Source organism: Schistocerca nitens, chromosome 2 (assembly GCF_023898315.1).
Source record: "Schistocerca nitens isolate TAMUIC-IGC-003100 chromosome 2, iqSchNite1.1, whole genome shotgun sequence".
NCBI lineage: Eukaryota > Metazoa > Arthropoda > Insecta > Orthoptera > Acrididae > Schistocerca > Schistocerca nitens.
This window is the reverse complement of record NC_064615.1, coordinates 260,481,039-260,494,559: the sequence shown is the minus strand read 5'-3', so window position 1 is coordinate 260,494,559 and position 13,521 is coordinate 260,481,039. Positions and strand designations below refer to the sequence as shown.

Genomic DNA, 13,521 nt, shown 5'->3' with positions numbered 1-13,521 from the left:
GATTTATATTCTTCCTAACTGTGCCATTGTCACTAAAGTGATCTTGAGAACATTCAAACTATTTTATTTGCAATGTCTGATCATAGCTTCCAAAAGGCCAGATAATTAATTTAATTCAGAAATGAACACCTTCAGATGGTTTTGCACGCACTGCTGTTATATGTTTTACCAGCTCATTGCGTATGTGTTTCTGACAGATTAGGAATTTTAAAAATTGTGATTAAAGAGCACGAATAAAGGTATTATTGATTTTGAATAAACAAACTTTATGCAACTTTCAGTAACGACTGGAGTTTTATAGCGAATTGCTAATTTCCAAAAAATCCAATGTAATGCAGGATAACATGTTCCTTAGCATGTGTGCTGCAAGATACCTGGCAGTTCAAATCAATATTACCTGAAAGTCAAGAAGTGCACTAGTTCATAATCATAATTACCAGTTTTGTTTTGTATAAAATAAACACTGCCACATCTTTTGTTACATTTCAAGTACATAAGCAACAGAAACTATTTGGTCCAGAATTATCAATATGCAGATAGGAAGTTCTGCATATAAAAAGACTGAAGATGAAGTACATAAGCTAAGTGAGATGCTTAAACATTTGACAGTTCAGAAGATATATAACGAACCACTAATGCATCATTGTCCCCCCCCCCCCCCCCGCCCTACCAGCTGTTTCAACAACTATTAAAAATAAAAGTGCAATACTGCTCCACCTTTATATCCTTATACTAATATCACACACATACATCGGAAATAACTGAGAAAGACTGTCTTCTTAAATGTGAACAGTACTGTAACTGTACAAGGATGCTAAGGGACAGGTTATGGGTATGGATGTAGGATGTGCAGCAAAGTGGTACTTTTATACAAACAACTATGATACATTAACAAAGTAAAAACACAAGAACTGAACGACTGTGTGCACCAATGTAGAGTCACTGATGACTAGTACTTATGACTTCAATTTCACTGGCCACGAAGCACAATGCATTTTGTTAACAGTTTTATTGTTTCAGGAAAAATCTTTACGATTTAAAGTCAAGTTATTCTCTTTTGAACTTATGAAGCCATAGCCATTGCTGTGATCATAAATGGTGCATTTCTTTACAGCATACTTCTTCCAGCATATTTCTTCTCACAGCTGCAGATGACACAGAAAATATATCAGTTGTTACCTCAAAGTACGCACTCACTGAATGTGAATGTTTCTTGGTACAAGCACAACTTGGATTTCAAATAAATTTGAAGCATTTCTGTTTATCATGAGGAATTCTTGTCTTAAATAAGATTGAATCAGCCCTAAATTGTGTATTCAGGAGCGGCATATAACCAAATACCTGAAAGAAAATATTCATGGAGTTACTTCAAAGACATTTCTCAGAAAAACAAAGGAAACAAACACAAAAAGAAGTTAATGACATATTGTGAGTACAACACAAATAGCACAACTATGACATCAAATCAAAATTTAATGAAAAGTTTTAAAAGGCACAAAATGTATAAAATTAAACTATCTTCCACTGCAATATAATACATGACAGCTTTTGTGATTTGGCAATGTAAAAGCTGCATTGGACATCCTAGTGTTTTCACAAACGTACCTCTGTCAACACAGGATCTCCCACTTTTACTGCATCTAGGTGAATGTGAAACCTTGTAACCATGGATCTCATTGCAGAGCTCCAAACGTAAAATAAACAGGGAAAGCTGTCCTGAACCTCAAAGTTAACCCTCAAGCGGGTGCACATTGTATAGTGTGCACCAACCACAAATAACATTTTTTCGTACTGTTCCATTGTGGTAATTGCGAGCCAGTAGCTATTCTTTCATTATTGCTTCACATAACATAGCAATATATCCAAATAATCAGAAGAAATATAAAATAAACTGCAAGCCAGGTGAGAAAAAATTTACAACTCGTGAAAGAAAATTACCCAGATCCTGAGCTAGCAGCACAATCCCACAATTTATCGAGGAGATAATTAGTAATCAAATAAGTGGTTGGCAGGGATCTGAAGCAAGTACACTGTTTAATATTTCTAGTAGATCATTACTGTAGAGTTAGACTTGTATGCGGCAACAGAGTGATATAATGCAAGGTTTTTTATTATTGTTCAATTAAACAATGATTTAGCTCATATAATGTAAGTTTGTTTTGTCATTGTTTAATTAAACAAGATTAAAGTGTGATTTTGCTCATATATGTTCACCTTGGTAACAAAAACGCAGCTATTCTTTACATGTGTACTAAGTACGCAAAAGTCCACTTGTGTTCAAAAAAATGGTGCGCTTGCTCAAGGTATAATCTCATGCTCCACAGTGTTTAACTAGTTGGTACTCCCTTGCCTCCTTCTGAGCTTCAAACTACCTTATACAGCCAGTTATGGGGGGGAGTGGGGGTGCTATAGTTTAAACATAGACTCGAGCATAGTGCAACTTGGTATTTTTCACATACACAAATCATTGCAAGAAGTAAAAAATCTTAGGACTTGCACAGGACTGAACCTCGTACCTTTGTATTTGTAGTCTGACACAAATGCTTTTAAACACTGAGCCACACCCAATTAAATTAAAATCACAATGACACTGAAAAGAGTGTCACTATTGTGAGTGTGCTTGTATGCCTACTTGTGTATCTGTGAGAATGTATAACTAAATTAGTTACACATGTTTCTATGTGTCACTCATCAGTCACCTAGTAGTTATATGCCTGTGTGTTTGTCCCATCTCATTTTCACTTATAGAGACAGAAAGGCACAGACAGGTAACATTCATACTTTAAGTTAACAGGAACCCATCTGTTACAATCAAGAAAAGACAAAGGCAAAGCTTCCTTCTTGTGATAGGTGGGTCTCTTTCAACCTTAGGGTGAGTGATCCCCACCCCTCCCCCAATCCCTTCCCAATTTTCCCCGACCAATCCTGCTTTCCTCATTGTTTCACGAACTTTTTGTTCCAAAAACTTGGACTAATGTTTCTGAAGTGTTTCTATTGGCAGATCTGGAACTTGTGCTTGCTGATGGTAAGTAAAAATCAGCCTTCCTGTCTGTAATCTACAAAAAATTACAGTGAGGGAAAACCTTTAACATAAAGGTAAGGTGATCTGGCCAATACACTTTGAAATCATGATTTCTTTATGTTCTAATTACTATTAAAACAAAAAGAAAGTGGATACTGAAATAGATCTACGCAAACAATTCCCTCTTACAATGTAGCCATACATACGATACTGGGTATGGCACAACAGTACATGAAATAAGTATCTAAATGGGTAGCAAAAAGTATGAGAGCTAAAACAGACACAAAGAAAGAAACAGGTTAATGGAAGAAATTTCAAATAAAGTCTGGAGGTGGGAGAACACACAGAAAGTGTAAGAAGAGGCAGGTGAGAATGGAAGAACATAAAACAATATGAAACAGACTACACATAAAGAGAGAACAGGGTACAAACAATAACAATGTTTGGGTGGCAAGCATATAAAGAAAACAATTTGTAATACATTAAAAGTAATGCTAGAAATTAAACACAATACAGGAAATAGAACACAGAGGGCAGGAATAAGGCAGCACTGACAGAATAAATACAGTAGCAACAGTTGAGGGCAGTGTTAGTCAGCTGAAGTTGTAATAAACAATAGCTTCAGTCCTTAATATTTTAATTGGTAAAATTTAAAAGAACAACCACCCAGCTACTTGTATTGAAGCTGTTGACATAATTATGATACAAATGAAAAGTGGACAAGAGTATCATGCTTTTGATATCATGGTCATTAGGGATGGATCACTACCTCAATGTCACAATGCTGTAGAAGTAACAAGCTACTGCATTTACCCAAATGCAAGCCCTTTTTTTTTTTTTTTTCCCTGATTTTCGTGGTCCAAAAATGTGCTTGCGGGAACAAAGTCTAAGGACATTTCTGGGGAAAAAAATAAATAAATATAAAATAACTGTCATAAGTAGTTATTTTTATCAGAAGATATGGTGTTAGGTTAATGTTATGAGTACTGAGCATTAATCATTGTTTATCATGGGAGAAATTTATATTTAATAGTGTACGTCTTTGACTTTAGCAGTCTTTCAAATATTCACAGCAATAAAAATAAATCTCTTACATACAAATCACTAAATGAGCATTTTTAAGAACTGTGCAACATTTGGCAAGCACAATACATATAATGTAATAGAGGGAAACATTCCACGTGGGAAAAATATATCTAAAAACACAGATGATGTGACTTACCGAACAAAAGTGCTGGCAGGTCGATAGACACACAAACAAACACAAACATACACACAAAATTCAATCTTTCGCAACAAACTGTTGCCTCATCAGGAAAGAGGGAAGGAGAGGGAAAGACGACAGGATGTGGGTTTTAAGGGAGAGGGTAAGGAGTCATTCCAATCCCGGGAGCGGAGAGACTTACCTTAGGGGGAAAAAAGGACAGGTATACACTCGCACACACACACATATCCATCCGCACATACACTTTGTAAAGGCAAAGAGTTTGGGCAGAGATGTCAGTCGAGGCGGAAGTACAGAGGCAAAGATGTTGTTGAAAGACAGGTGAGGTATGAGAGGCGGCAAATTGAAATTAGCGGAGATTGAGGCCTGACGGATAACGAGAAGAGAGGATATACTGAAGGGCAAGATACCATCTCCGGAGTTCTGACAGGTTGGTGTTAGTGGGAAGTATCCAGATAACCCGGACGGTGTAACACTGTACCAAGATGTGCTGGCCGTACACTAAGGCACGTTTAGCCACAGGGTGATCCTCATTACCAACAAACACTGTCTGCCTGTGTCCATTCATGCGAATGGACAGTTCGTTGCTGGTCATTCCCACATAGAAAGCTTCACAGTGTAGGCAGGTCAGTTGGTAAATCAAGTGGGTGCTTTCACACGTGGCTCTGCCTTTGATCATGTACACCTTCCGGGTTACAGGACTGGAGTAGGTGGTGGTGGGAGGGTGCATGGGACAGGTTTTACACCGGGGGCGGTTACAAGGGTAGGAGCCAGAAGGTAGGGAAGGTGGTTTGGGGATTTCATAGGGATGAACTAAGAGGTTACGAAGGTTAGGTGGACGGCGGAAAGACACTCTTGGTGGAGTGGGGAACATTTCATGAAGGATGGATCTCATTTCAGGGCAGGATTTGAGGAAGTCGTATCCCTGCTGGAGAGCCACATTCAGAGTCTGATCCAGTCCCGGAAAGTATCCTGTCACAAGTGGGGCACTTTTGCGGTTCTTTTGTGGGAGGTTCTGGGTTTGAGGAGATGAGGAAGTGGCTCTGGTTATTTGCTTCTGTACCAGGTCGGGAGGGTAATTGCAGGATGCAAAAGCTGTTTTCAGGTTGTTGGTGTAATGGTTCAGGGATTCTGGACTGGAGCAGATTCGTTTGCCACGAATATCTAGGCTGTAGGGAAGGGACCGTTTGATGTGGAATGGGTGGCAGCTGTCATAATGGAGGTACTGTTGCTTGTTGGTGGGTTTGATGTGGACGGACGTGTGAAGCTGGCCACTGGACAGGTGGAGGTCAACGTCAAGGAAAGTGGCATGGGATTTGGAGTAGGACCAGGTGAATCTGATGGAACCAAAGGAGTTGAGGTTGGAAAGAAAATTCTGGAGTTCTTCTTCACTGTGAGTCCAGATCATGAAGATGTCATCAATAAATCTGTACCAAACTTTGGGTTGGCAGCCCTGGGTAACCAAGAAGGCTTCCTCTAAGTGACCCATGAATAGGTTGGCGTACGAGGCGGCCATCGTGGTGCCCATGGCTGTTCCCTTTAATTGTTGGTATGTCTGGCCTTCGAAAGTGGCGAAGTTGTGGGTCAGGATGAAGCTGGCTAAGGTAATGAGAAAGAGGTTTTTGGTAGGGTGGCAGGTGATCAGTGTGAAAGGAAGTGCTCCATCGCAGCGAGGCCCTGGACATGCGGAATATTTGTGTATAAGGAAGTGGCATCAATGGTTACAAGGATGGTTTCCGGGGGTAACAGACTGGGTAGGGATTCGAGGCGTTCGAGAGAGTGGTTGGTGTCATTGATGAAGGATGGGAGACTGCATGTAATGGGTTGAAGGTGTTGATCTACATAGGCAGAGATACGTTCTGTGGGGGCTTGGTAGCCAGCTACAATGGGACAGCCAGGATGATTTGGTTTGTGAATTTTAGGAAGAAAGTAGAAGGTAGGGGTGCGGGGTGTTGGTGGGGTCAGGAGGTTGATGGAGTCAGGTGAAAGGTTTTGTAGGGGGCCTAAGGTTCTGAGGATTCCTTGAAGCTCCGCCTGGACATCAGGAATGGGATTACCTTTGGAAACTTTGTATGTAGTGTTGTCTGAAAGCTGACGCAGTCCCTCAGCCACATACTCCCGATGATCAAGTTCCACGGTTGTGGAACCCTAGTCCGCCGGAAAAATGACGATGGATCCTCTGGCTACTACCCTTGTAACTGCCCCCGGTGTAAAACCTGTCCCATACACCCTCCCACCACCACCTACTCCAGTCCTGTAACCCGGAAGGTGTACACGATCAAAGGCAGAGCCACGTGCGAAAGCACCCACGTGATTTACCAACTGACCTGCCTACACTGTGAAGCTTTCTATGTGGGAATGACCAGCAAGAAACTGTGCATTCTCATGAATGGACACAGGCAGACAGTGTTTGTTGGTAATGAGGATCACCCTGTGGCTAAACATGCCTTGGTGCACGGCCAGCACATCTTGGCACAGTGTTACACCGTCCCGGTTATCTGGATACTTCCCACTAACACCAACCTGTCAGAACTCCGGAAATGGGAACTTGCCCTTCAGTATATCCTCTCTTCTCTTTATCCGCCAGGCCTCAATCTCCCCTAATTTCAATTTGCCGCCACTCATACCTCACCTGTCTTTCAACAACATCTTTGCCTCTGTACTTCCGCCTCGACTGACTTCTCTGCCCAAACTCTTTGCCTTTACAAATGTCTGCTTGTGTCTGTGTAGGTGCGGATGGATGTGTGTGTGTGTGTGTGTGTGTGTGTGTGTGTGTGTGTGTGTGTGTGTGTGTGTGTGTGTGCGCGCGCGCGCGAGTGTATACCTGTCCTTTTTTCCCCCTAAGGTAAGTCTTTCCGCTCCCGGGATTCCCTCTCCTTCCCTCTTTCCTGATGAGGCAACAGTTTGTTGCAAAAGCTTGAATTTCGTGTGTATGTTTGTGTTTGTTTGTGTGTCTATCGACCTGCCAGCACTTTTGTTCGGTAAGTCACATCATCTGTGTTTTTAGATATATTTTTCCCACGTGGAATGTTTCCCTCTATTATATTCATATCACTAATTTCAACCCAACAATTTCGTTTGTTATTGTCACTGTTGCATCTCGAAATCTTTCCTGTCATCTTATTTTCTCTTTCTGTTTTTGCAAGTAGTTTCACTTTGTCTTCACCTTCTCCTCTTTACCGAATAAATCATACAATTTTATCCTTCCTATATATACTCAATAATACGTAACCCACTTCCAATCCATAGCCAATAAATTTTTTCCGCTTTCAACAACACTGCTGCTATAAAATCCACCGTTTCCAGTTCACAAACCGTTCCTTTCAGCTATTAAACAGCCATTTCGGCTAGTTCCAATAACTTTCGCTTTTTTCCCATTTCCGTTTTTCCCACATCACTGATCTTTTTTAGCCGCTTCCCACAGGTTTTAACGTCATTATTTCTTCGTCAGACAATTGTTAGCCTCATTTTCACAATCTGCCACCACAAAACCACTCCTTTTAATACATGTACACGCAGTTTTTTCGAAATTTTCCCAAACTGCTCCACCCTTTAACGTGTTTTGGCGGCAACACAACCACATAACCTTTGTGCACATCGTTGTCTACCAACCCTAGTTCACCACAGGATCAACATAGCCCAGCCATAACCAACACCTTTTCGCCTTTTTTCAAACCAGATCTCCAGTTGCTTTCTAGTTCACCTTATCTCTCGCCATATATTTTTATTTTCATTTCAGCCTCATGTTACACTTTCCACCTTCTAATACCATGTCACCCTCACAACATCCCAACAACGACCCCATTAAGTTTTATTTACATTCCCTCCGCAAACATGCCTTCCCCCTAGCCAGATTACACTCCCATATTTTATTTTCTCAGACTTGTCTGACATTTGGCATTACCCCCAAAGGCCTCACACTTAAAGTTCCCATCTCTGGCTGTAATCCTTCTTTCCATCAGTCCCTATACCAGTTCCAAACTGAACAATCCATTGCCCTTACCCGCCTAATCCTTCACCTACACATCAACTCAGCCAATGAACACACCCGTCAACTCCTATCCTTAATAAAAGTCCTCAATCTTTCCTCTCCCACATCCACACCGGCTGTCCAGAGCATCCTCCTACAGGCCAATCGCAAATTAGAACAGCATGCCACCCTCCACCTCAAAAAACTATCCAATCTCCTGGATTCCCACCTCCGGATAGGCAACTCACTCACCCTTCACAACCTTTCCAGCAAACCTCGACCTCCTCTCATTGCACACAGACCCAGTCTCTCCCATCTACTCAATCTCCCACTTCCAGCTCCACTCCCCCCAAAACCTCAACATTCCAATCAACACAATCTGGAACCACAACACCCTAATTCAGTAGTTAACCTTTCCTCCAAACCTCTCTCCCAATCCGAAACCTCTGTCCTATCCAAAGGCCTCACCTTCAGCCCCACTCCCAGATTCAACCAACCAGCCCTTGTCAAAGATTTACTGTCCTACACCCGTACTCTCTGCTGGAAATATCACTTTGCCACGAAGAAAAATGATCCTAAACCTACTTCTAATGGTCCAAGTCCCCAAGACAATATCCAAGTTGAACCCTGCCTGGAACAGTTCCGTCCTCCGTCACAGCGGGACCCACCTCCTCTTCCTCAAAATCACCCTCTCCAAACTTTCCAGGAATTTCTGACTTCCAGCCTTGCCTCTCAATCCTTCTTAAAAAACCTTAATCCTACTCCCAACATTACCACTGCTGAAGCCCAGGCTATCCGTGATCTGAAGGCTAACCAATCCATCGTCATTCTTCCGGCGGACAAGGGTTCCACAACCGTGGTACTTGATCGTCGGGAGTATGTGGCTGAGGGACTGCGTCAGCTTTCAGACAACACTACATACAAAGTTTGTCAAGGTAATCCCATTCCTGATGTCCAGGCGGAGCTTCAAGGAATCCTCAGAACCTTAGGCCCCCTACAAAACCTTTCACCTGACTCCATCAACCTCCTGACCCCACCAACACCCCGCACTCCTACCTTCTACCTTCTTCCTAAAATTCACAAACCAAATCATCCCGGCCGTCCCATTGTAGCTGGCTACCAAGCCCCCACAGAACGTATCTCTGCCTACGTAGATCAACAGCTTCAACCCATTACATGCAGTCTCCCATCCTTCATCAAAGACACCAACCACTTTCTCGAACGCCTTGAATCCCTACCCAGTCTGTTACCCCCGGAAACCATCCTTGTAACCATTGATGCCACTTCCTTATACACAAATATTCCGCACGTCCAGGGCCTCGCTGCGATGGAGCACTTCCTTTCTCGATGATCACCTGCCACCCTACCAAAAAACCTCTTTCCTCATTACCTTAGCCAGCTTCATCCTGACCCACAACTTCTTCACTTTCGAAGGCCAGACATACCAACAATTAAAGGGAACAGCCATGGGCACCACGATGGCCCCCTCGTACGCCAACCTATTCATGGGTCGCTTAGAGGAAGCCTTCTTGGTTACCCAGGCCTGCCAACCCAAAGTTTGGTACAGATTTATTGATGACATCTTCATGATCTGGACTCACAGTGAAGAAGAACTCCAGAATTTCCTCTCCAACCTCAACTCCTTTGATTCCATCAGATTCACCTGGTCCTACTCCAAATCCCATGCCACTTTCCTTGATGTTGACCTCCACCTATTGCAAAAATAGCTTTTAAAGTTCAAAATAATGAGTTACAAATTTTTGAAGATAACCATCAATAAAATCTCAAGTATAATTGTGCACAAGACTTTGATGAAAATATTATGAAACCTGAATAATTTTTTAGTTTCTGTGTACCTATGGAAATGAACCATTTACTTCACAATGGTTGCTTGTGAACAGAAATCTTAGAGGAGGTGGGTGGAGCACAGTCAATATTTTGTCTCGTACCACTGGGGAGCACTTGCCAGTCAACTGACAAATTGTCATCACTTTCAGTATCTAATGTCGCATTCTTCACTTTCTGAGCTACTAAATTCATTGTCAAACCCAAGATCTTTTTCAAAAGCACTCCCTAAACAACAATACAGGACAGAGATTGAAAGTGTAAGTTTTGTTGTCAAGTATTGAAAGCTGCACATAGAAAAGACAATATCTAGTGTCTACCATCTCAACCAAAACACAACAGCCAATTTTTTCACAAATCATATCAGCATTCACCTGATTTAAGGAAACCACGGAAAACCTAAATCAGCCTGTCCGGGCGGGGATTTGAAAGAAACATTGACTACAGTCATATTTGGAACTGTAGGGCCATATCAATAATATCCACAATCTGGCAGCATTCTCACAGACAGACACTACATGCTAAGAGTGAAAGGATGAAACTCAGTGAACATTAAAACTAGAACAATGATCAAATCTGTTCACAATTCTATTTCTTATTCAAAATTTATTGTTTAGGTCATATTTTGCTGTTGTAATATATATGATTATACTGCAACATTGAACAATGGAAACTCCAAGTTGTAATAACAACAATATTATGATTAGAATAGATTGCCACTTTCCGCAAAGATGACCCCCTGAGCCGCACACAGACACAAGGAACAGACCATCACACATATATTGGCCAAAGCCTTCCTCAGCAAAGAAAACACACAGCTCCAACCAATCGTGTGTGTGTGTGTGTGTGTGTGTGTGTGTGTGTGTGTGTGTGTGTGTGTGTTTTCTTTGCTGAGGAAAACTTTGGCCAAGGGTTATATGTGTGATGGTTTTTTTTCGTTGTGCCCGTCTGTGGTTCAGTGGGTCATCTTTGCAGTGAGTTGCAAACTATACTATTCCTAATATTATTTTCTGAATTCTACTGACGCTACAATGCTATGCAACAAAGGCCCCCATTCAACTGAAAACCCACTACACATAGAAAAATATGCGGGAAAAGTTCAGCTGATGCAGACAATACCTCTGTGAAAAAATTAATACATTTATGTCTCTCTTGGAAATGAGTATCATCCTCAGAAAGTGAGACAGGACATCCAGGGCAGCGAAAAGTCCAGCGGGAAGTCACCTGGAAAAAAAAAATCAAATGAGTAAAACATGAAGTAAAATCATTTCTACATTTGTTTAATGTCACAATAGTGGAAATTCCAGGATGGAAGAAATAAAAATATTACAAATGGCAACCAGTTGTCTACGGCCGATTTAAGTCTGGGACTTAGGCATATGTAACAGCACAGACACAAGTTTTCAAGCTTACCACTCTTTTTCTAGTGATATTATACAGTACTGCCCATACACAGACACCTAAACACATCCACTAACAGTCACAGCAGTACTTTTTTACGTCAAACAGACTGCTTTTGAATGTTGTAATTTATGTTATTAATACAATGTTGACAATATGAATCAGATCATTTGTCAAGATGATGCAGTGATCTGACGGTAAAGACGTTATTTACACTCGTCATTCAATCTGCTTTCTCACATGGTTCACAAGGGCCTCAGCAGAGAGGGGTTGAGAGGGGTCTACCCACATTTTGTTGCTGGGAGTGATTTTTTATTGGCCCTATTGTTTTCTCCCATCTATTCTTTGGAGTGATGAAACCTGTCATGATCTGATATGTTATCTCTGATGTTTGCAGAGTAGAAGTAACTCCAGCAGTGACAAATGAGGCACAAAAAGTATTTATTAAAAATGGATTATTTATATTGCAACAAAAATAATAGAAGTGAATACAGCAGAATTTCAAATATGTGTTCAATATAAAATGTATCTGATGTGCCAAAGGCACTTCCAATTACAACAAATCAGACAATCCATACCACTGCAAAGGAAGTCTCACATCTCACTGTATAATTTTCTTCTAACATAAGAAATTACATGATATTGTAAATCAGTCATTCATTAACCATCTCAATAATTCTGTTATTTTTGGATGACAAAATGACACACACTGAAAACCTGTTTAACATTCCAAAATTACTACTGGTGTCCCAATGGCAGAAATATCATCTTTACTTTAGGATAATAATATAATTTCATGTGAGGGTTGCAGATTAGACTGGTAACTGATCCTCACTTTCTTTGCATGATTCATACCACTGGAAGACATTACAGCCATGTGAACAAAATGGAAAGGAGCCTATATGATGGCAACAGAGTTTTTATTTCAAATGGCATCATACTAGGAGTATGTATATCACTGTAAGCTTTTCCTATAGGTACTTTGTGTCTGAGGTCTACAGAGAGAGAACAACCTGCATCCCTTTATATACATATTTTTTTCTTGACCTTGGACAGGGGTGCCATGAGATAGTGCAGTGATGGCCTGGTTGACGAGTACATGTAACAAAAGAAAATCATGTAGCCAGCTTACTTACTCCACATCTGAGTATAACTGTATATGCATTGGCTACTCTAAGCCAAAGGACTGGAGCTCAAACACTGCTAACTCTTAGAGGGTACTTATCCTACAATGGTTAGCATTGCAGCCATCTTTTTATTTAAAGCAAATGTACAAGATAGTCAAATGGTTACACTTATTGGTTGTTACTTATCAGTTGCAGCCATGTATATTTTGCCACCAAATCAGGATTTTCCCTATTGTTAGTGTGTTAAGAGCACGCACAGAGAAAAGGCTACCTTGCATAGTGCTTTCCCTAAGACTATCTTTTGTTGCTACGTAAGCAACATCACAGTCCCCAATTCGCTCAAGCTTTAGTATTAAAAAAATGCTTTCCTTTATTTTACATATTCAGGAGGGTGCCTTGCATATTCTGAATATTCTCTGTTCTTATCATGACAACTCATTTTTGTAGATTGTGTAATGTTTTACATCACACATGGTGCACACATTTCAGAGCAAAAAAGTTGGAATAGGACTTTAAATCAGCAAAAATAATACTGATATCACAAGATTCTTTTAATATAATTAAAATATGGGTTTAAAAACAATACTGGGGTAAACAGCTTGTCGCATTTTGTCTATGATCAGTTTGGACTATTAATCGAGTCAAGATGGGCCTCATTTAAAATATAAGCCATTCCTAAAGTCAGGTCTCATATTTTTTAACATGTCATATGTTAATAAATGCTGCTTGTATGGTGGATGGACATCTTTCTATCAATTAATATAACAATAAATTCATCAGCAGTTTATTCACCATGCTATTACCATATCACTTTTGAATTCAAGTCTCCAATTTTTTTCAACATCACATTCTGCAAATCTCATGTTTAAACTTAATTCCTATTGCAGCATCTCTCATTAAGTCTCCCCCCCCCCTCCCCCTACTGCACTCC

At 40.7% G+C, this 13,521-nt stretch overlaps 1 protein-coding gene across 6 annotated transcripts in view; it reads right to left on the bottom strand.

The window, feature by feature from the left end:
• Positions 1–661: 661 nt before the first annotated feature.
• LOC126235988 (exostosin-3) overlaps positions 662–13,521 on the bottom strand; it is a 155,777-nt gene continuing 142,917 nt past the window's right edge. For all 6 annotated transcript variants that reach the window (XM_049944981.1, XM_049944979.1, XM_049944983.1 and 3 more), the window contains 2 exons: positions 11,182–11,286; positions 662–1,341 (listed from right to left, as the gene is read on the bottom strand). In XM_049944981.1, coding sequence (XP_049800938.1) covers positions 1,237–1,341; positions 11,182–11,286 — 210 coding nt within the window. In that variant the 3' untranslated portion in view covers positions 662–1,236. The remainder of the gene's footprint in view (positions 1,342–11,181; positions 11,287–13,521) is intronic.